We start from the raw sequence: 20,743 nt of genomic DNA, 5'->3' as shown, positions 1-20,743 counted from the left end.
AAATTACCTTGAAAGACTGTTTCTACTCAAAATTGAGAACCTCTTCTCCTCTGTACTCCAAAATTTTCTGTATTGAGAGAATAACTTGCATCAAAAGCCACATATATGTCATTCAATTGGGTGTAATATATTCATTAAACATAGCATAGATTTATCTAATTCTTAGAAGATAACATTCTGATTGGGGAACAATTTCTTTCAGTATGCATACATTGTAAGGACAGTGTACTAAGAAATGGCGTGTAAAGTTTTTCTTTTAATTGCTATTGTAACTATTTTGATTTTGAATAAATTGACCATTGATATCCTAAGAGATGATGAACCTCCTACAGTATATAACTTATTACTAATAAATACTTCATACATTGATTTATTATGAAGCAGAATAGACAGTTTTATAAAAGGCTGATTCAAGTGGAATACATAGTTGTATTGGTATTTCAAAAGATAAAAGTTTGATTTTTTTGAAAGTTTCAAAATGTCACTATAAGTTTTTGCTATCAGTTTTTTACTAAACAACTTTTCATTGGAGTGAACGAATAATTTTTCTTTTAATCTTAAATACTAGAGAATATTACCACATGCTGTATTATTTAAATCTTCCATAAAACCAAGAACCCAACAATATACTCAGATCCAAAAAGAAACTGTGTAAATTCATAGGAAATTGGGGAAAGGATTCAAATAAATATTAACCTGAGAAGTAATAGATTTTATGTCATGTATTTTCACATAGTGCTATGCTTGTGGGTATATACTTTTGAATACTTGGGACAGGCAGGCTCTTTTCTTCTTTTAGCCAGCCTAATAACAGGTGGAAAGAAAAGAGGTGCAGATGACAGCTAATAGCTAACATGGGGGAATGTAGGTGTAACCCAAAAATTGTGTGCTAGTTGTAGGGAATTTCTGCAGACCTAATTATTTTTGAAAATTATTGGGAAAAAAATTTTTTTTTTTAAGATTTTAATTGGGGAATTCGGGGTATGGGAACAGTGCTGGGGAATTGGGGGAAGGGGAACAGACAAGTTGCTGTCGTTTTGTTCTTCAGTCTAGTTGTGGAGGACGTTGCTTCACCGGCCCAAGTTGGCACCATCATTGCACTCTTCCTGGGTGAGGCAGATCGGTCGCCGGCTTCTGGACGGCCTCTCACTGAGGCTGATGGCCGCTCACGCTGGCTACTGGCTACACACGGTAGCCCATGGCAACCCACTGCCGCAGGGGCTGCAGTCTACGCCGTCGCCGGCAACTCACGGCAGCCCAGCTCCAGGTTGAGCTGTTGTTCAGCATCTTAGCTGTGGAGGGCAGTGTCACTGGCCCTCATATGTGGGATCCGAACCGAGGCCCTCTGGCGTCCCAAGCCAGTTCTTAACCATCGTGCCACTCGGCCGGCCCTGAAAAAAATTTTAATGCCCAGAAAAAAACACTATGAAAAAGAAATACTATGTGATTTTCAGTATAATATGTATGTCTGTATCATCATTCTGTTTGCTTCTGACATTATCAGTCTGTTATTCTTATTATCTTGAATGTTTGTACATATTTCATTGTATTTGTTTGCCCTATTGGTGACAACCTAAACTTAATAACTAAGAAAAATTCACAGATATACTATTAATCATAGCATGCAAAACTATGACATTGGAAGAATAATGTGACTGATGGAATAGTGCACATGTTTAAAAACCTTGTTGTGTACAGACAGGGGAAACTGTTTTGCTTCACATCACCTCTACAATATATCAGTTTGCCTTACAAGGTCTCCCTGAAATCAATCAGACACATGTAGCATGCTTTCAAAGAATTTTGTACAGTAGGATTCAGCTATGAAATGTTTGAAAATACAGTTGACATATATTATAGGTTTTGTAATAATAGTGACATGTATGCTAATGATTTAGAAACTAATCTATAAGAGTTTTATATCGTTTTAAATCATCAAGAGGTTTTATGAAACAATATTAAATTTAGCATCAGAATGGCATCACACTTCTTATTACTCAAGTCTCTGTCATGACCAAATGTAGAAATTGGTAGTACACCCTCACCTTTTAAGATCTCCTGTCCTCTTCATCGGCTCCAAATTCTGGTGTTCTATCAGATGCATTACCTGATGCATTATTTTATTTTATTTCTTGTTTTAAACTGTAAAGAGCACATTATGTTATACTCAGTCATTCATATTATTATCCATTAGTTTAATCTTAAAGTCAACAAAGGGATAATAATTCCAAAGAAAGTTAAGGACAGAGGTTATGTAGCCTCAGGAAGGCTACATATAAAAAGGAGAGAGTGTAATTAGAAGCATTTCATTCTGTAGGGAGTGAAAGACTAAATAAAACATGGAGACCAGTGTCATTTTCTTCCCAAATTTGCCTGGGGCTGGGACAGGTCAGCAATGCAATCATCGTACAAAGTAAGGCAAATTGACCTACTTTTCTCAAGATGTCAAAATTTACATGATCTTTAGAGTCTGGCAACATTATGTTGAACATAGACTTTATATCTGACAGCCAAAGTTTAGTGATGCTAACATTTCCTTGAGTAAACAAACTTTTATTACTTGGAGATATATATATATATATATGTATATATATATACATATATATATATATGTATATATATATACATATATATATGTGTATATATATACATATATATATATATACACACACACATATACACACACACATATATATGTATATATATGTATATATGTGTATATATGTATATATATATGTGTATATATGTATATATATATAACTTTGTCTTACATGAGGTCTATTTACAATAAAGTATTTTTTTTCATTGTTAAGACTTTGAATGGGTTTACTGGTCATCACCACATAATGTGAGAGTGTAAGTGCTGGACTCCATCTTTAAAATCACAGATACTGCATTAAAGCAAAGCTGTCATCCAGGATGAATAATGCAGATTTTATGTTTTAAAATATGGCAGATTGTCTTAAGTGTATCTTTCTTCTTTAAACTTGAATCAGTTAAGATAAATGTTTTTCATTTGGCCTTAACTGTTTGTCACAGGAAGACAAGAGCTAGACAGCTAATGAAATAAATTGAAGTACTGCTATGGTTAGGTAGAAGTGGAATTTAATACTGTTGCAGTTAGTTGAAGGAATAATTGATATATTATTTTTAATTTGGCATGGTTGCATGACATCATGAGAAAGAAAGGAGACCTGCTGAATTCTGAATAGGCTAGTAGAAGTATTGGGGTGAACTTTAGTATAATTTGTATGTACTTCTCCCCAAATACAGTGTATTCCTTCTTAAAAGAAATAGTAATTAAGAGCATTTTGTCATTAATAGTAATGATATCAAATCATGAATATTAAAAATATATTACTTTTAGATACCAAAAATAGAGCATATGAATTTTATTCTGTAGCTCAACTTGGAAGTCCAATGGTCACAGAGAAGTCTCGCTCATTGAAATCTCTCAGAAATAGACCGCATGGTATTGAACCCAATAGCTTTAAGCATTCAGGTGAAATTAAAAGTATCATCTCAAAATTAACATCAAACCATGTGTTATCCTCTTTGAGTGTCACAGTAATTTTAACCCAGATAGTAACTTGGTTTGAAATTTAAATACACACATACACACAGGTTTGCTAGTTGGAGGGTTTCCATGCCTGGGGGAGGGGAGGTGATAATTGGTGCAGTCAGTATGTAACACGTGTAATGATAATAAAGTTGATTGGTTAAACTAGATAGCTTGCTTTTTTTTTTCTTTTCTGCCTCTTCCTGTAGAGTAGTTCAGCTGGGGGTGGGGGGGGAATGTGGAAGGATGCTCCCCCATCCTTCCTCCCCGCTAAGAAGGCGTAGGTTGATACCACTTTTATTGTTCTGCTGGGGTGGAAAAATAAACCATATCCTTTAGGATTTTGAATGGCTACACGGAAGAGAAAATTGAAGCAGGCCCCTTTCCCGCTGCCCACCAGACTTTGGGGTGGGGTTATTCTGCTAAATGTTCTAGCAGACTTGGGGTTAGCTTAATGCTTCTACCCCAGGGCAGAGAGGCGGGACAGGGGAAGAAACGTCAAGGGCTTCAGAGGCATGTCAGGCTGAGTGAAATGTGGAGTGAAAAGCTTATCTGAAACCCACCCCTCCCCTGGATACCAGGCATAGGCAATGAGAATCGGAACCAGCTGATGCCGCTGCTGCTGTTTCCCGTTTCCAGGGTGAAAATTTCACAGCAGCTAATTCTAAAGGGAGGAAAAATCCCTAACCAGCAGCGGAGAAGATCCTATCACCCAACCCAAGCTATGTAACCTTTTAGGCAGGCTTTTCAGAGAAATCCGCATTTTAAAAGCAAGCATTCACGATCCAAAAATACGGGACGAGAATCCGAGCTGGTATGAAAATATGAAAAGCCTCTTTACACTCTGAGTGTTTGAAACGATCCGATGAGCATAGGAAGTGGCTGCCAGCGCTCTGGCGGCTCCTCGTGCTGCCACCGCCGCTGCTGTTCCTCGCAGAGGGCTGGACAGAGCTAGTCCCGGTTTCAGCACCCCCGGCGCTGGACAGCTCTCTGCACGCCGCACCACCGCCTGCTTGCTTTTTTCCAAACACTCTCGGTTTGCATTACTGGAGATGCATCTAAATTACATCCTGTTCAACAACAAGTAGATTTTTTTTTCCTGTACGGGAATTACAGTAGACAATTCTCATAATTAAACTGCATTTTCTTCTTTACGGATTTGGCTGTCAGGCGTATTTATCCCTATCTCCCCCCCCACCCTTTGCAGGAACGAGTCTTTGGGAACGTGGTCCACCCAGGGATGTAAAACTGTGCTTACCGATGCATCCCATACGAAATGCTTATGTGATCGTCTCTCTACCTTCGCCATTTTGGCTCAGCAACCTAGAGAAATAGTAAGTAACAAAGGGAAAACACGGCTTTAATGCAAAGGCAGGGACATTGTGGAGAGTGTTTCTCTAGGGAACTGCATTTTAATGGGGAAATGGAAAATGTTGCAGGGTGGCAAAATTGGGTTCGTCTCCTCCTTAGCTACAGTAGCATGGTGAAATGAATTGTAGTTGGTGTGCTATAAGTAAATTCTACTCAATTTTATGTCTTCTAACTTGAAATTTCTGCAGTATAGTGTTGAGGATATACTCCAATCATATTATTAATATGTTTCAAACTTTCAAATAAAAATAATTGCCAACTTATCCTTTATTTTATAACTGGAAAGCTGTTCTGGGGGGAATTTGTGAGGATGCTGTTGGTAGTAAATGAAGACCCCAGATACTACAGCCAAACACATTGCATATCTGCATTGGATATTTTCAGTACAGGTTTTTTGGGGTGTCCTTGGGTATTTATCTTTAAAAAATCAAATGAAGTTTTCATGAAAGTATAGACTGTCAAAAAACTGTAAAATCATTTCTTAAAAGTATATAGGTTTGTTAAACTAGTTTCTGAAATAGACAACTGTATAAACTGCCTTAAAGAAAAATATTCTCATCAAATATATTTTAAAAAATTATTTCAAAAACTGAAATACTGAAAAATAATTAAGATAACTGTGACTTTTTGTCTAAATGTGGCCTAAATATGAATCACTCTTCTTATTTTAATAGATAACCAAGAAAATACCTAATATAATTTAATGTGCATATCTAAGGTTTGGAACACAGTTGATCCTAAAGTGCATTTCTTCAAACTTCCAATATTAAAAATATGAAAAAACAACAGATTTCATTAGTTATTATCATGTTAGTATCTCAGGAAAGAAACCTCTCATATCATGACTGCTTGTAATCTTTGTATATGTTTTAAAAGATATAAGGCTTATTTTTCAAGGTCATGTATTTAGGGACTGATACTAGCATTGTGAAAATTATCTCTACATATTTTGTTCATAGAAAAGAATCACAAAATATATTTTAAAGTCTTGAAATTTGATTTTCTTCTATATCCTTAGAGGCCAAGCAGGTGAACTTAAATGAGAGAATACTTAAAACAAAGTTGTCAAAAGTCAGAAAGTTTGAAAAATTTTCAATATCTAGTTACCAGATTTGGGTCATATAGTGAGTTGTAAATGGGAGGATCAAAGTAAATTTTACCAAAAAAACATTGTGAAATAGCTCAACTGTAGTTAGTCGAAGAAAAAATGGATGTTGCTTCAAATTTTAGCTAAGGAAAATATAACGTGAATGTTGACCAAGTTGTAGTTTTAGTTATTTATTTTAGAGAGGCATTAAGTGGCCAATATGTCATAATCAAGCACTCAAAACTGTAAGGCCTTTATCACTTTGCAGTGGAAGAGAGTGGGGAGTTAGAATTAGTCATTTTGAGGTTGAGAATATGTGAACAGGGTGGTTACTGAGTAATTATCTGGTAACTATAACAACTATCTTGGCTATTTTTGAATGTTAGAATAGTTTTGCTGAGTTTAGGAGATATTTTAATTTATTTAAAAATTATGTCTTTTTTGTTTGTTTCTTTTGTTTAATTTACAGATCATGGAGTCCTCTGGTACACCTTCAGTCACCCTAGTAGTAGGCAGTGGCCTTTCTTGCTTGGCTTTGATCACCCTAGCAGTTGTCTATGCAGCATTATGGAGGTATGTAATCAATTAATACACTTGAAATGTAATGCTCTGTTTTTCAGAGTTAAATCAGGGAATATGATAACCATTATTATGTCTCCTTCATAATTTATAGGAAGAAGTGTTTTTAGAATACTTATAATTGCTGTCATTGAGCTATGATAAATGAGCTGAATAATAATAATAATAATAATAATAATAATAATAAAATAAGTGTTTACCTAATTTTCTTGCCTGTATTTTCCTATTTCAGAAAAATGAAATACACACACACTTTTCTTCCCAATTCAAATGATGGTGGCCTTCCATAAGTTACTTATCGCCAACTATGGTACTGTTATACCCCAAGTTCAGTCTATATGTGGTTTCTGTTTATCCCAATTGGTGTTGAACTTGAGAGTTTAATTCATACAGTCAAATTAATTACTCTGTTTTAGAAATACAGTCTCTAAATTCTTAAGTCTTAAACATATGCTTTCAGTATGTCCCAGACAATAAGTAAAATCTTCTATAATATTAATGCCCTAACATAATACCACAATGCCTTAGAAAAGGCCTTTAGCTGAATGTTTTGACCAAATAAAACCTTGACAAATTGATTAAAAGAAGTCAGGAAAATACATAAACAAGGGTAAGTGATTGAAAAAAAAATTGCACAATATTTGAAATTGTACCTGCTTGAAATTATGAAAATTTAGTATTTCTTAAAGATTTGCTTTTATTCTAATAAAATCGACATGGGATATTTATTATGTCTACTCACATGTTTATAACCAGTAAATAACCAAATGACCAAAGCTTCAAATGGATTTTTAAACGGTAAACATTTTTACATTCATTTTGATTTTAAAAAAGTTCTAAAAACAGTTAAGTATATTATTAAGTATATAATTCTGTATTACTTCCTGAAAAATTATAATATTAAAATTGCAAAGGTAGCCAATCTAGGATTTATATTATCTTTGACTTAAGATAAAAAGAAATCTAGTTGGAAATTAAGATACTAATATTTTCATGCTTTATAATAAAATATGTACACATTCTTGGGCGATTGGCACAGATATATAATGGAGGTTCTACCTTCCTGTGTAGGAGTTACTTGGTAATGAAACAAAGTGAGACAATCTGATAAAATATGACCAATTCCAAGAAATGAAGGAAATGCTTGTTCTAGGCATGGCATTATAGACAGTAGAACCCAGGGTCCAGGGCTCAGTTAAGCACGCACCATTCTGGTGATGCAAGAACAAGATAGACAAAGGGCGCAAAGAAGACAACTTTCTCTCCCACAGTTGCCTGAATGGCACTTCTTGAAAAACGAGGCAGTGTTTAAGGGCCAGAATACTAGGTTATCATAATAGCATCATAACTCATACTCACTGAAATATTGAGATCTAAGTTTCTACTTCTCAGCCCTTAGAGTTTAGGCACCAGTCTCACCTTCTCTTCCGATACATATTGCTAACTTTAGCACAAACATTGCCCATATAAACGATATGTAAAATTTATCAAAGTACAGGATTAATTAATCCATAATGAAGTTTTCTTCAACCCAGAAAATCCAGGAAAGTCACCGAGTGCCGTACTTTCCTAAGAATTATCAAGACACCTAAAAGATCTCTCAAACCTTGACATGAAACCAAGAAGTGTAGAGAAGAGTATCTAGAAACAACATACATTTGGATTCCTAGCAGTTGAATTGTTTTTTCTAAAGATTTATAAAATACATGAACATCAGAATTATTTTACATATAATATAGTATTTTGAAATTTGTTGGTGTTTCATGTAGTTTATTACAAATGTTCATAAAAAAATCAGTACACTAAGTTGTCTATCTATAGATATGTTCTGTGGAGATACATTATTACATCAAAGAGCAGATGGGCATGTCCTTTGAATCCATGTATTGAAATGATGCATCCACAAATTTTGTTCAAAACATCAAACACATTTACAAAAAGTGATGCAAGTTGAAACATTTTATAGCAATTTTTAAGGCAATAATGTGACTCGTTCTTAAGGAAACATCTGAAGAGTCTTCAGGGTGGACAGTTTGGGCCTTTTATTACCATGATTTTCCTATTTACAGGGCAAATAATATCACTGACACTCTTTTAATAATGTCATCTGTGTGCTTGAGCTGTCATGGAAGCCATTAACATCATATAAAGGGTCAATTTTGTGCACCCCTTAAACTTTTTGTTGTATCTCCCAGACACACATACACACACACACACACACACACACACACACACACACACAACCTTAATATTTCGTGGTTTTCAGTATCCTAGTATGTGCCTTATTATATTTTTAGATACTTAACACTGTCCTTGTATCTTCAGTAACTCTTGAGACCATTTTGTATTGAGAATCAACCTAGGTTAGTCCTATTTGGGTTTGTTTTGTGAAGAAAGAAAATTTCTTTTATGATAAAGAAAAGAATCACTTTTATATGTTATTGTTACTTTTGTTTTGCTTTGGTTTCTCTTCTGAAACATTTGATGGAATGTGGGGTTTTTGCCTACATATTTTTCAAAAGCAAAGAGAAAGAACATTGATAGATTTTACCTTTCAAAGGGTGCCTCTAGATCTGTGGCACCCCCATCTCACACAGCACAGGAATGCCCACACCTGCTGTGGAAAGTGAGTCCATGTTCTAATACAAATTGAACAGTTTCAAACACACAGCAAGTACAAGTGTATCCTTTTGTTACTGTCACTAAGTGATTTACTATGGGGTACAGTAAAGCAAAATAGCTGTTACCCTTTCATGGTAAACACCTGGTAGAACATTTGATCCTGAGCAGTTTTCTCCAAGGTTTACATTCTTGGTGCACTTAAAAATTATATAACAGCTTGTATAAACACTTGTTCGTAATGGTTAAATATGGCAGATGCCAAGTAATTTTCTAGCCTAATGATAAATTATTATATGTGGATTGTATTAGTTTTTAGAGATAAGGCTTCATTTTTTTTTGGAAGTGTTAGTCAAGAAAAATGAAATATAAACAACAGCAGCCTGACTACATAAAAATACTTGAGTGGATGAAATAGTAGATGAAAGTATTCACAATTTCATAAAAGTAATGGCATCTTTTTAGTAAATTAGGGATACTTCATAATATGTGGTTTTATTTTTGGTTCTCAGAGTTTCTATTGGTTAATTTCTATGATAATACTTAACATGTTATATACATACATATGTGAAGGTAAGTATAGTAATTAATATATTTATGAGAAATTTAATATTTCTAGTAAAAAATAAATTATACTGATAACAGATGTACAACTTAGGCCCTGTTGGAAATGTCATGTTGTCCCCACTGATGTCTAAAGGAAAAAAAATTCTAAAGGCCTCTGGGACATGTCATGTCATTAAAAAATTGGGTCTCTAAGAATAATCTTTATTGTTCCAAAAACTGTTTCCCGTGTTTTGTCTCTTGTAAAGTCTGTATTTTATTCTTTCATTTTCTGGATGAATTCCACCAGTTTGCATAATATAGAATTCTTGATCTTTCTGTTGAATTTTAAAGTTGAACACTCTTTCTCTCTCTGCCTAGGTATATACGTTCTGAGAGGTCCATAATTCTAATTAACTTCTGCCTGTCTATCATCTCATCCAACATCCTCATACTTGTTGGGCAGACTCAGACACATAATAAGGTATGGCTGATGATTATTCTGATTCCCTTTGCTTGTTTATGGTTTGACATAAAGTTGCTTATTGATAATCTAAACATTTGTTCTAGATAAAATGGAGAACTTTTGACAAAATTATTTTTAAGACAAATGAATAACAATATTGCCTATTCCAGACCAGATATACATTTTCTTGGCTTAATTTCTTGGGATTGAGAGGTTGTTTATGATAGCAAAAATATGGGTTTGTTAAACATTATATCAAAGCTCTATGAGTTCAAAGCCTTAGAACATCAGAAGCACAAATTTTGAATTATTATCCTAATTGTAATAGGATTGCCTGTCTTTTGGTCCAATTTAGGCACATACTGATTCCTAAAAGTCAACTATAAATTGCCTATAAGTGTAGCATACATCTTGAACCTCCCCCCCAAAAAATAAAAGTTGTTTATAGGCAATAATCAAAGAGTATTAGGTGAAAGCGACTCTAGATTTTATGCTTTTCAAAAAGTTTTGCTTAACCAAAAATATTTTTATACTTAACCAACACTGCAGTTCTTTAACCGCATAGTCATTTTCAGCAGAATGTAAATCTATAGATCCTGTTTATATGAATTGACTTGAGTTGAAGGACCATGTTTGTTCCACAAATGACTGTCAGCTCTCTACTAAACAACACTGAAATACATTCCAAGAAACCTGCAATAGCCATCTTAAATTAACTTATCCCTACCTCCAAGGAATTCTGGTAAACACTGCTTTAATAACATGTGTCGATCAATTCTGGCCTGTTCTTTTTTCTCAACTTGTTAAAATTTTCAAGTACTAAAGCCAGTAATTGAACTTTTCTCCCATAAGCTGTCATTTAAAAAACAACTCAAATGTACTTTCAGTAGGTTATTTTGATATATTAGGTATTTGTAGGACATGTATTAATGTCAAGGATTATGGATAGTTTATTTTGCTAACTGACACTCTTAATCTGCTGATTCCTACCCAAGAACCTGATTTTGGATCTGGGTTGGGCCTAGGAAGCTGCTTAGGTGATTCTGATGATTTCTTCTTGAATCATATTGCACTAAGCCAGGGGGAGGACTCAATGGGGAGGCCACTAATCCTGAAGGACCAAACAAAAACAATACCAACTCAAGAAAGGCCCTGGATAAGTAAAAAATACTTTCATATACGTATTTGAATGTTTCGTTTTTTTCTCACTTCTTTCCGATGTCTTGTTTTCTTAAAGCAAGAGAATATAAAGCATTAAAATCTGTTTACAGCCTGTTACAGAACAATTGATATCAGGCCCACATTATGACTATTTCACATAAATTTTAAAAAAGAAATACATAGGAAAAAAAATAGGAAGGAGAAAAACCCAAGGTGAGGGAGATGCCAATGGGAATTAGGAGAAGAAGAGAAGAAATGTACAAAATAATTAGCAGATGAAAAATGGAGGCTAAACACTGGGAATGCAAGGAGGAAGTGAGGGAGAAAGAAGTAGAAATGAAGGAGAGAAAATGGATCCGTAACCACTAAGGGATTATTAAATTACTCTGCTTTTCCCTTTTTGGCTGTTCACTTGGGCAGGGCTTCAGATGCCTTAGAAATGCTTCTTATTAATATCTATTCATAATTCTTTAACTGTTTGTCCTTGAACCTCCTCCACACAGAAAGAAGAGCTTCTCCCTGAAGTAGGAATTATTTACTGGGTCTGGGAACCAGAAAAAATATCAAGCTAGGGTTAGCTTGAGCCCATAGTTTTTTATGTTATTTTTTTCTGCCAAAGCCACCCTTGCTATTGTTGGTTACCCTCCAAACACTCTTGAGTTATGCCCCCTCTTTAGAATATGGAAAGCTGCATGGTTTTCAGTGGGAAATAGCCTTTTAAAACTGTTGCATGTTAAGTGGCAAAGTTTTTACAAGCTCTGAGTGAAATGGTAAAATGGAATTTTCCACAAGGTTTGCTACATACTACAGTGTGTATTGTCCAAATTATTATTGTCCAATAGAAATATAGTGTAAGCCACAAATGCAAGCCATGTATGTAATTATACTTTAGTAGCCACATTAATAAAGTAAAAACAAACAAGTGAAATAAATTTTAATAGTATAGCAGATCTTTGAATAATGTCATTCTGCTCAGTGTTATTTCTTTATAACATTGATGAGGTGCCATAGGAACTTAATTCTTGTTTATATCAATTAACCTGTGGTAAAATGGATTTCCTTATATCGTATATTGTTTTGCTTAAAGTCGTAGAACCTATTGACAATGTTAAGTGAGGACTTACTGCATATTATTTTAATACATATCCAAAAGATCATTTTAATATATAATTACTATTTTTGAATGTTAATGCAATATTTTACAATTTTTTTATTAAGTCTTAGGAATCTGGGTTTATTTTTTACTTACAGTACATCTACATTCAGCCTACCTCCATTTCAAATGCTCAGTGGCTACCTGCAGCCAATGAAAATCACATGTATAGGTCTATTTGGTAATAACATTCAGACACTAAAATAGTCTCAAGATATTACACTCTTCTTGCACGTTTTGGCTTTCTCAGGTTTCTAATGTCCCTATTTTTCATGAAAATGTCTTTGATATCTGCAAATATTAGAACATCAAAGGGAAGATAAGAAAAGTCTAGTTTACTTTCTGTTTCTGATGATAAAGAATGGCTGGTATGGGGTTAGTTTAAAAAAAAAAAAAAGAGAGAATAAAGCTTAGTGTCATTTGGATTCTCCCCAGGTAATCAACTGCTGTTAGATTTTACCTGGTTTGGGGACCATAATGGTTCTGGGCCAGATAGACAATGCTAATTTTTGCTGTGACAGTTACTGTTGCTTGTGGAAGGAGCAGGTGGTGATGCTAGTGGTGATGAAGAAAATGAGAAATTATTGGTTTTTCTCTTATGTTCATTTTGCTTTACTGCCTAAGTAGATGATCTTGCAAGCCTAGGACAATTCACTATAGAGTGACTAAGTGCAAAAAATGTAAAACCCTGGGAATTTATTCCTAGTCATTCTCAACAATATCAAGTTTCCAGGGGGAGTAATCATATATTGTATTATGATACATGTACTGAACTGAGTTCAATTTATCCTACTTCATTTTATATGTGAAATAACATTATGCGAAAAGCTATGCCTGCTTTAATGTATTTAGGATTAATGAATTCTCAAAAAAAAAAGAGAAAAAAATAAAAATGTGACATCTGTACATTACTGTGTAAACTCCAAGAAAGTGTTTTAAAAATGAAAAATATTGATTGTGGCTACAGTATATTATCTAGGTTGTGTGTGAGGACCCCACTGTTGCTGTGAGCATTTTGTAATTGATCAGATTCCTTTATTTTACTTCCCTGGTAAGTTTTGACTGATGCTTTAGTATTTTCCACTTGGAAAAATAGAAACATCTGAGAGGCTTCTTAATCAACAAGTTGGTACTGCCTCTGAGAGTTGTCATGGCTAGTTTGTGTGAAAACTGGCATTTGATGCTGATGTCCAGAAGAGTTTTGAAGTGTCATACTGGGATCTTTCTCTGAATAGCTTGTTGAAATATAATTGACTTGGTTATCTCACTATTGAGTATCTCTGCTTCCTTTAGAGTTGGGATAGAAACAAGCTGAAATAGTCCATTGTTAAAAATATGATGTATTCAAATTTTAAACTACAGATTCAATTGCTGGCAGCAAAGAAAAGAATCAAATGCAATTTCTTATATCCCTTCTTAACATGCAGTTATAAAATTTAATTATAACTTACTTCATTATATTTCAAGCTTTCTCACCAAGTGTCATTGCCCTTTGATCTCTTTGTGCATTCATAATTTCAACCAGGATTTTCATATACCACTCAAACATTGTTTATTTGTAAAAAATGTCCTTTGTACCATGAAGTGTGAATGTTTTCTGTTGAGCTGGGTAGTACTGTTTTGCAGAAAGCAAAGGTTATTTTAAAAACACATATATTCAGAGACTAGTTCCCATAATCTCAAAAATATAGATTGGCATCTTTCTAGAAGACTTCCAGATGATATATTAAAGGTTTCATAGCATTCTTTTTAACTGATGGAAGCCAAATTTGGCAAAACTCTTGCAGTTTTTTTTATTTGTTTGGCTAAATAATCGTAGCCACCCAAGAAGATTGAAGTGTTGAATAGACAGCCTCATTACTAAGTTCTAATGAAAGCAAGCCAAGTCCAGATTCTATCACAGTCATATATTTATTAGATAAACAGTTATTAGCAAATCAGGAACAAAACCTGTTCTGTAAACACAATGAAACCCTAGGTCTTTCTCATTTTAGATACTTTGACCATACTTTATATGCAACTTTCACTTGAGGGGAACATTGTAACACTTTAGAAGCAGGCTTCTGTGCCCTTCAGTCAGCATCATTCAGTCAGAAATCCTCCTAATCCGATGTCTGGAAACAGGAAGTTTGAGCATAAAGCTATGGACCCCATCTCTAAGAGGTGCAGGATATAATTCTCCATGGAACCTTTCATATAGTCTCAATGCCTTTATTTTCACCAAAGGGAACTCATTAATACATTCACCATAATGATTAAGCAAACACTAGTTCATGAGTGAACACCAATCTTTGGTATTCAGTTTGATAATGAGTAAAGTGTTGATTGTGAACAGATTTACCTAAATCAAAAGGACTTGCAGTTGCCACCTTTGAAGTATGGTCCTTTCAAATATAATGCCAGCTGACCACCCTGTTCTGAGCATTCCTGGACAAGTAGAATTGTAAAAGGTTAAATGAACCGGCACATATATTGTATCATAATTACAATACCCAGTGTTACAAAATAAATTAAGACAGCCTAAAAAAAATCCTAAAAGTTCAACATTTTGATAAATAATACTCAAAGATGAGAAGACAAAGTCAGACACTGACTTTAGTCCTGGAGATCTAGCAAAAGTCCTCAGTAACACGTCAAGGGAAGCTTCCCAAATTATTTCACATGGGCAAACACGGCCTTAGGACTATCTAAGAGGAATTTATCTCATGGTTCTTTATGTATGGACCATTGAATTACATAATGGGCTGCGTCTTGGAGCACTTTTTACAAGTCATATTCTCCACAAAGTTTTCTTCATCTTGTGCTTACTTACCCTTTATAAAGTGTTATGTTTTCATTCTATAGTTTATATAGAGAGAATCAGTAAATGTGGGCCAAACTAGAAGACTGTGGTCATTCTAATGGAAGACGTTTTTGTGTTGTCAGAATTGTGTTGTTTAAAAATAAAATCTTGAATCAAATGCCTTGAGTCAGGTGAAGCACTCTCTAGTTCACCTATTTCCCCCATGACTTTCTTTTGCCAGAGACCCAGATTCTTCACACATTACTTCCATGCCTGGCCTCTGAATGTGTGTATTTGTTCACGTTCTGAGAAGAAATATTGAATATGTGTTTCCAGCTACTCCTTCTGTTCCTCCCCATACCCCATGACACAGGCTGCCCCTCCTCTTGAGATTCAGTGGTCTTCATGCTTCCCTGGAGAAATTCATCTCTCAGGTGGTGATGATGAAGAGCAGGCATTTTAAGCGAGATAGATCTAAGCACCCTACTACACCTGCCGTTTCCTAGTTGTATGATCTTGAGCATGATACTCAGCCTCTCTAGACCTTAGCTTCTTCTTTGTACCCTTCTTACACTGTTGTTGTCAAGCTGGCATGAGATAGTACATATGAAGCACTTGGTAAGCACTCCTTAAACAGTAGCTGTGATTATGATCATAATGAAAATGATGACCCTCCGATGTACATCTGATTCTGTACTTCTCTTTTGAGCTTCAGATTCCCTCATGTCCAGTTTTCTGCTTGCCATTAAATTCAACATGTCCTTGCCCCACACTCTAACATACTCTATAAATATTGAATGTATATCTTTTGTAGTCTCCAACCCAGGTACATAAGCTGGAACTCTTGAGAGTTATCCTTAATGTCTCCTTATCCCTCGTGTATGAAATCTAATAAATTATCCACCTATGCCAGTTGTACCCTCAAATATTTCTCAAATCCAGCCCTTTGCCTCTTACATGATTGTGTTCACTAGTCTACCACTTCCAGCATCATTAAACCCATCTTCTACCTTGTAGCCCAAGCGATGGAGCTAATATTCCAATCTAACCACTCCACTTCCCCTGTACAAACATGTATTGTTGCCTCACCTCCTATAGAAGTGATTTTCAAACTGTGCTCAGACACAAGCAGTGAAAAATGTTTGTTTCTATTCATTGATTTACTTGCATTAAAATTTTGGGACTCAGTAATAAATTTTATTGAGAAGAGTTGTGTAGCTTATAAAACTTGAGAAGCCTTGACCTGAGCTAACCTCATCATTCTGGTTTTGTTTTACTGATGTATGGCTATCACAACAGCAACACCAAACTGCTTATGGTTCATCAAAATCATTCTGTAGCTTATTGTTCCTTGCTACCCTTCAGCAAGGGTACCCTTTCTACTCTCTTCCACCCCACCTGATTCCTCAAACATCTTCATCTGGCTCGTGTTCCTTTTCTGACCCTCTGCTCAGTCCTTTCGTCCTGTGGGAAACCCTTCTCTCTCCTCCACTCTTAGGCACACCAGCTCTGGGGTTCCATGATTCCCAGGACATACCTACAATCTTGTATGATATTACCTGTTTTCAACCAGACCATACACTTCTTAGAGCAGGGCTAGGTTATATCCATTGTTAAATTATTGCCAACATACAGTCTAAATACAGTAAGTATATAATAAATATTTATTGAATGATTGAGTAAAGGCATTTATTTAAATTCATCCTTTGGTCTTATACCTAGGGAGCTAATAGCTGTAGTTAGTTTTATGAGGATTAGGGTCCTCAGCTCTAGACGAAATGTAAGCCAATATGGTGATAAAGACTGTTTTCCTGGGGCTTGTTTTAAGCTGTAAGTGATGAATGGCATACTTTAACAATGATCTCGTTCCTTGTTTTTAGTTAAAGAGACTTTGAAACCTAACAAATGTGAATCTTTTCGCTTCATAAGTCATGTAAAATAATGTTCATAACCTGCACACAAAAAAAATGCTTATTCATAATTTCTCTCATAGAAGTCATTTCTTGCCACTAATGTCTCAAATGTGTGTTTATTATATCTCACACATGTGTATGATCTTAATGGCTGAAGCTAAAGCGTCCTATTTAGATTTATTAAATTTTAATGTATTGACTTGCTATGATGTTTGTAAAAAGATTTACATGGAGTAAGCTTACATGTGACTCGTTTGAGTCCATTTTGCTGTATCTTACTCACTGCCAGTGTTCTTCTGCATTCCTCAAAACCTTTATGAAACCAAGAAACAGAATGGTTAGTTAGTTTCTTGATTTCTCCAGGCTCCTGGCAAAGAGGATTATTTTGCTCTGATGTTATGGGGTTCACAACATGGGAAACAGTGGGATTGAAGAGACTTTGGACCATTTAACCTTCTTGTCTCCTGAATATACAGTCTCTGAGTGGTAGGAGCCAAAGATCACACTATCAAAGTCAACTTCAAAATAGGACAGAAGATCAATATGAAGGATGGGTTAGAAGCAAGCAGAGATGAAAGTGGAATTATTTGACAGTAAGGAGTTACTGAAATGGTGAGATAGCAGGAGCCAAATCACCTTGGGGGACAGGAAGCCACTTTCAACATTGAGTGTTCTTAGGTCAAACTCCAAGGCTGGGCAGTCTCCCAAAGAGTAAGCGCTCCTTCAACAGGGAAGAAGTTGAACACAAGTCTCAGGCTTGTGCTGTAGTTGCTTTGGAGAGTGTCAGGCCTCCTTTGATTACCTTCTGCTCATTTATCCTCAGGCAGCTGTATAGAAGTGTCCTCTAGGCAATGTGAAGGGACTCTGTGATTTGGGCAAGTCTTAGTTTCCATCTCTGCCCCCCAATGTTTTAGACCTGGCCTTCATGATTTCTCAGTTGGACTTCTATAACATTCTTCTAACTTTGGTCTGATTATTTAGTCTTTGTTTGCATTAGCCCCTCCTTCATATTACCGTGCAAAAGATCTTAAATTTAAAGAAAAAGTAAACCCCTGATTATGCTATTCCTGCTTCCAACTCTTCAATGAGTCTGTAGGACTCATGAGATTAACTGCATTTTCTGAACATCACCCACATTCAGGCTGTCTCTAGCATGTAAGTTGACTTTGTGGACAATAAAAAGGGCATGCCTAGGTAGATGTGTTATAAAAATACCCCTGTATCTCTCCAGGCTGAGGTAGCCTCTTGCAGGGCTTCTGGCCTCCATTTCTGCTCCCCACTGGAGGCCCTGGCTCTGTGCTTTCCAGGATACCCCATGTGCAAGAGAGCCCCCCTTGACTCTGTGCCTTTGTATTTGTTTTTACTTTGATAAACTCCTACCACCTTTTAGGAGTTGGTTTATGAAAATCACCTTAGTGAAGTCCTTAAACACTCCTTTCTGCTTCCATAGCATGTGGTATATATGTCTGCTATTAGCATCAACCACACTATTCTATTACTATTCATTTACTCATCAACCTTGTCCACTGTACGCTGATTCTCAAGGGTGGTGTTTTTCTCTTGTTTCTTATTAGTACTTGTTTTATACATGGTATGAAATCAATAAATGTTGACTGGATTATTGAAGCTGTGGCTTTATTAAATGAGGGGTGATATTACAGGAGTGTGGTCACTTCTGCTTTGGGGACCCTATTTAAATAATTGCAATATATGTCAATTTTTGTTGTTGCTGTTTTTTTATGTTTCCCTCAACTCCTGTCTCATAAAGACTTATAGAACACTTTTGAGAAATTCCTTTGGTAATGATGGTTGAGTTAAATCAGATTTTATCTTGATACAGAAATATTTGAAAAAGAATTTAAGAACTTGAGTAATTCTCAAGGAATCTTACAGAAAGATTGTAGGTTAACTGTTGTTGTTTTTCTCCCCTGGAATCAAACCAGTACAAAAATTAAAAATTTCTTCCTATGTACAGTTTTTTTTTTTTACTTTTCCTCTTCTCAGTACATAATATGAATTGGTTGGAAGTTTTGGCTAATGTTAAGAACAGAGCCATGTTGTATAATTATAGCTGATAATGTCTGTGAGAATTCTGGATAAACTTTGAAGTATTGAAGTGCTAAATAAATGTCACATAACGTGAATTATTTTAAATCAGAGATATTCTCACAAAAAGGAAAGGCCCTTGAAGTAGATTATAATAGAGTTTTTAACTTTGAAGCTACATTAAATTTGAGGCTATACCTGTCTGGGGATGAATACGGGATGAAGACAGTAGCACTTAGATTATCACTAAAGGTCATTTAACCAAGGCAGAATTTTCTTAGTGTGACATTGAAATGGGGTGGAGAGTGTAGGAGAGAATGCCTTTCACAAGTACTGCAGAATCTAATTCAGGGGCTGGAAAGCTTTTTGGGTAAAAAGCCAGGGAATAAATAGTTTAGGCTTTGTGGGCCATATAGTTTCTGTCACTACTGAAATCTGATGCTGTAGCTCAAAAACAGTCATAGGCATAAAGAAATGGATGTGGTTGATTTGGCATGAGGTCATAGTTTGCCAACCCTGGGCGATCTTGAGGTGTCTAGAAGCTCTAGCATATATACAAATAGAAATACAAAATATGGCGAGGGCAGCCCATTTTCAGGCCAATGTATTTGTGTACAAATACCCTTCAGTTCTGAAGCGTGTACCCAAGGTTTAGCCTGTGAACGGGAACAGGTGAACTTTGGCAGTTTCTGTAAAGGCTTCTGCAGAGATAAAAAGGAGTGACAAGCACTTTGAATTCCTTCTTTGGAGCAAGAAATAAACACAGAATTTATTCACATGTGATGACTATTGGTTGCCAGTATATGCAAAATTAAAACATGAATCAAATCACTCTCAACCCAGCAGAACATTTTATTAATAGAAGAAGCTAAAAGCAGCAAACAAATGCCCAGTGCATGAGACAACAAAGCTGGCTTTGTTTGTAGAAGAAAACTTCTTAAAGCATAGCAATAAATGTTAAAGCCCCTATTAGAGAAAGCCTCTCATCTCACATTCTTGGGCAGAAAAGTAACATCTGACACAGAAAATAGGCATGGCACAGTTCAGCAAATTCTCCACAATATTCCCCCATGGAGTTCTTTTATTTTACCTCTCAGCCTCTGGTCCTAACTCTGTCCTGAAAGTTGGCTTATTATTATGTATATTACATCATAAGCATTGCTATAGCAAACATGAGAACTAAAGCACAAACACTAATACCTATTATCAGAAAAAAAATAAGCATGTTAGAAGATTAAACTCCATTTTTCACTTCTTTTGTGATGCTAGTCAGTTAATTTAAAATCTTAAGCCTTAAAGAAAGAGGTAGGCATATGACTGAGTTGAGTCTAGGTTTTAGCTATGGAATTTAAGATGTATGAAATTCAATGCGAGTATATTAAAATATTTATACTCATCCTAGGCTGCCTGGTGTACTGAATCAGAGTCAGGTTACAATTGTAATGTAAAGAAGAAATGATTAAC

At 35.3% G+C, this 20,743-nt stretch overlaps 1 protein-coding gene across 1 annotated transcript in view; it reads left to right on the top strand.

Moving 5' to 3' along the window:
• The first annotated feature begins 3,780 nt into the window (after window positions 1-3,780).
• LOC109373971 (adhesion G protein-coupled receptor B3-like) overlaps window positions 3,781-20,743 on the top strand; it is a 178,926-nt gene continuing 161,963 nt past the window's right edge. The window contains exons 1-4 of the mRNA XM_019628233.1: window positions 3,781-3,839; window positions 4,767-4,893; window positions 6,487-6,590; window positions 10,140-10,242. Of these exons, the coding sequence (XP_019483778.1) occupies window positions 3,796-3,839; window positions 4,767-4,893; window positions 6,487-6,590; window positions 10,140-10,242 (378 nt within the window). The 5' untranslated portion in view covers window positions 3,781-3,795. The remainder of the gene's footprint in view (window positions 3,840-4,766; window positions 4,894-6,486; window positions 6,591-10,139; window positions 10,243-20,743) is intronic.

The sequence above is a fragment of the Hipposideros armiger genome, unplaced genomic scaffold (assembly GCF_001890085.2).
Source record: "Hipposideros armiger isolate ML-2016 unplaced genomic scaffold, ASM189008v1 scaffold_764, whole genome shotgun sequence".
Lineage (NCBI taxonomy): Eukaryota > Metazoa > Chordata > Mammalia > Chiroptera > Hipposideridae > Hipposideros > Hipposideros armiger.
Note: the sequence above shows the minus strand (reverse complement) of the source record. Positions and strands in the feature narration are given on the sequence as shown.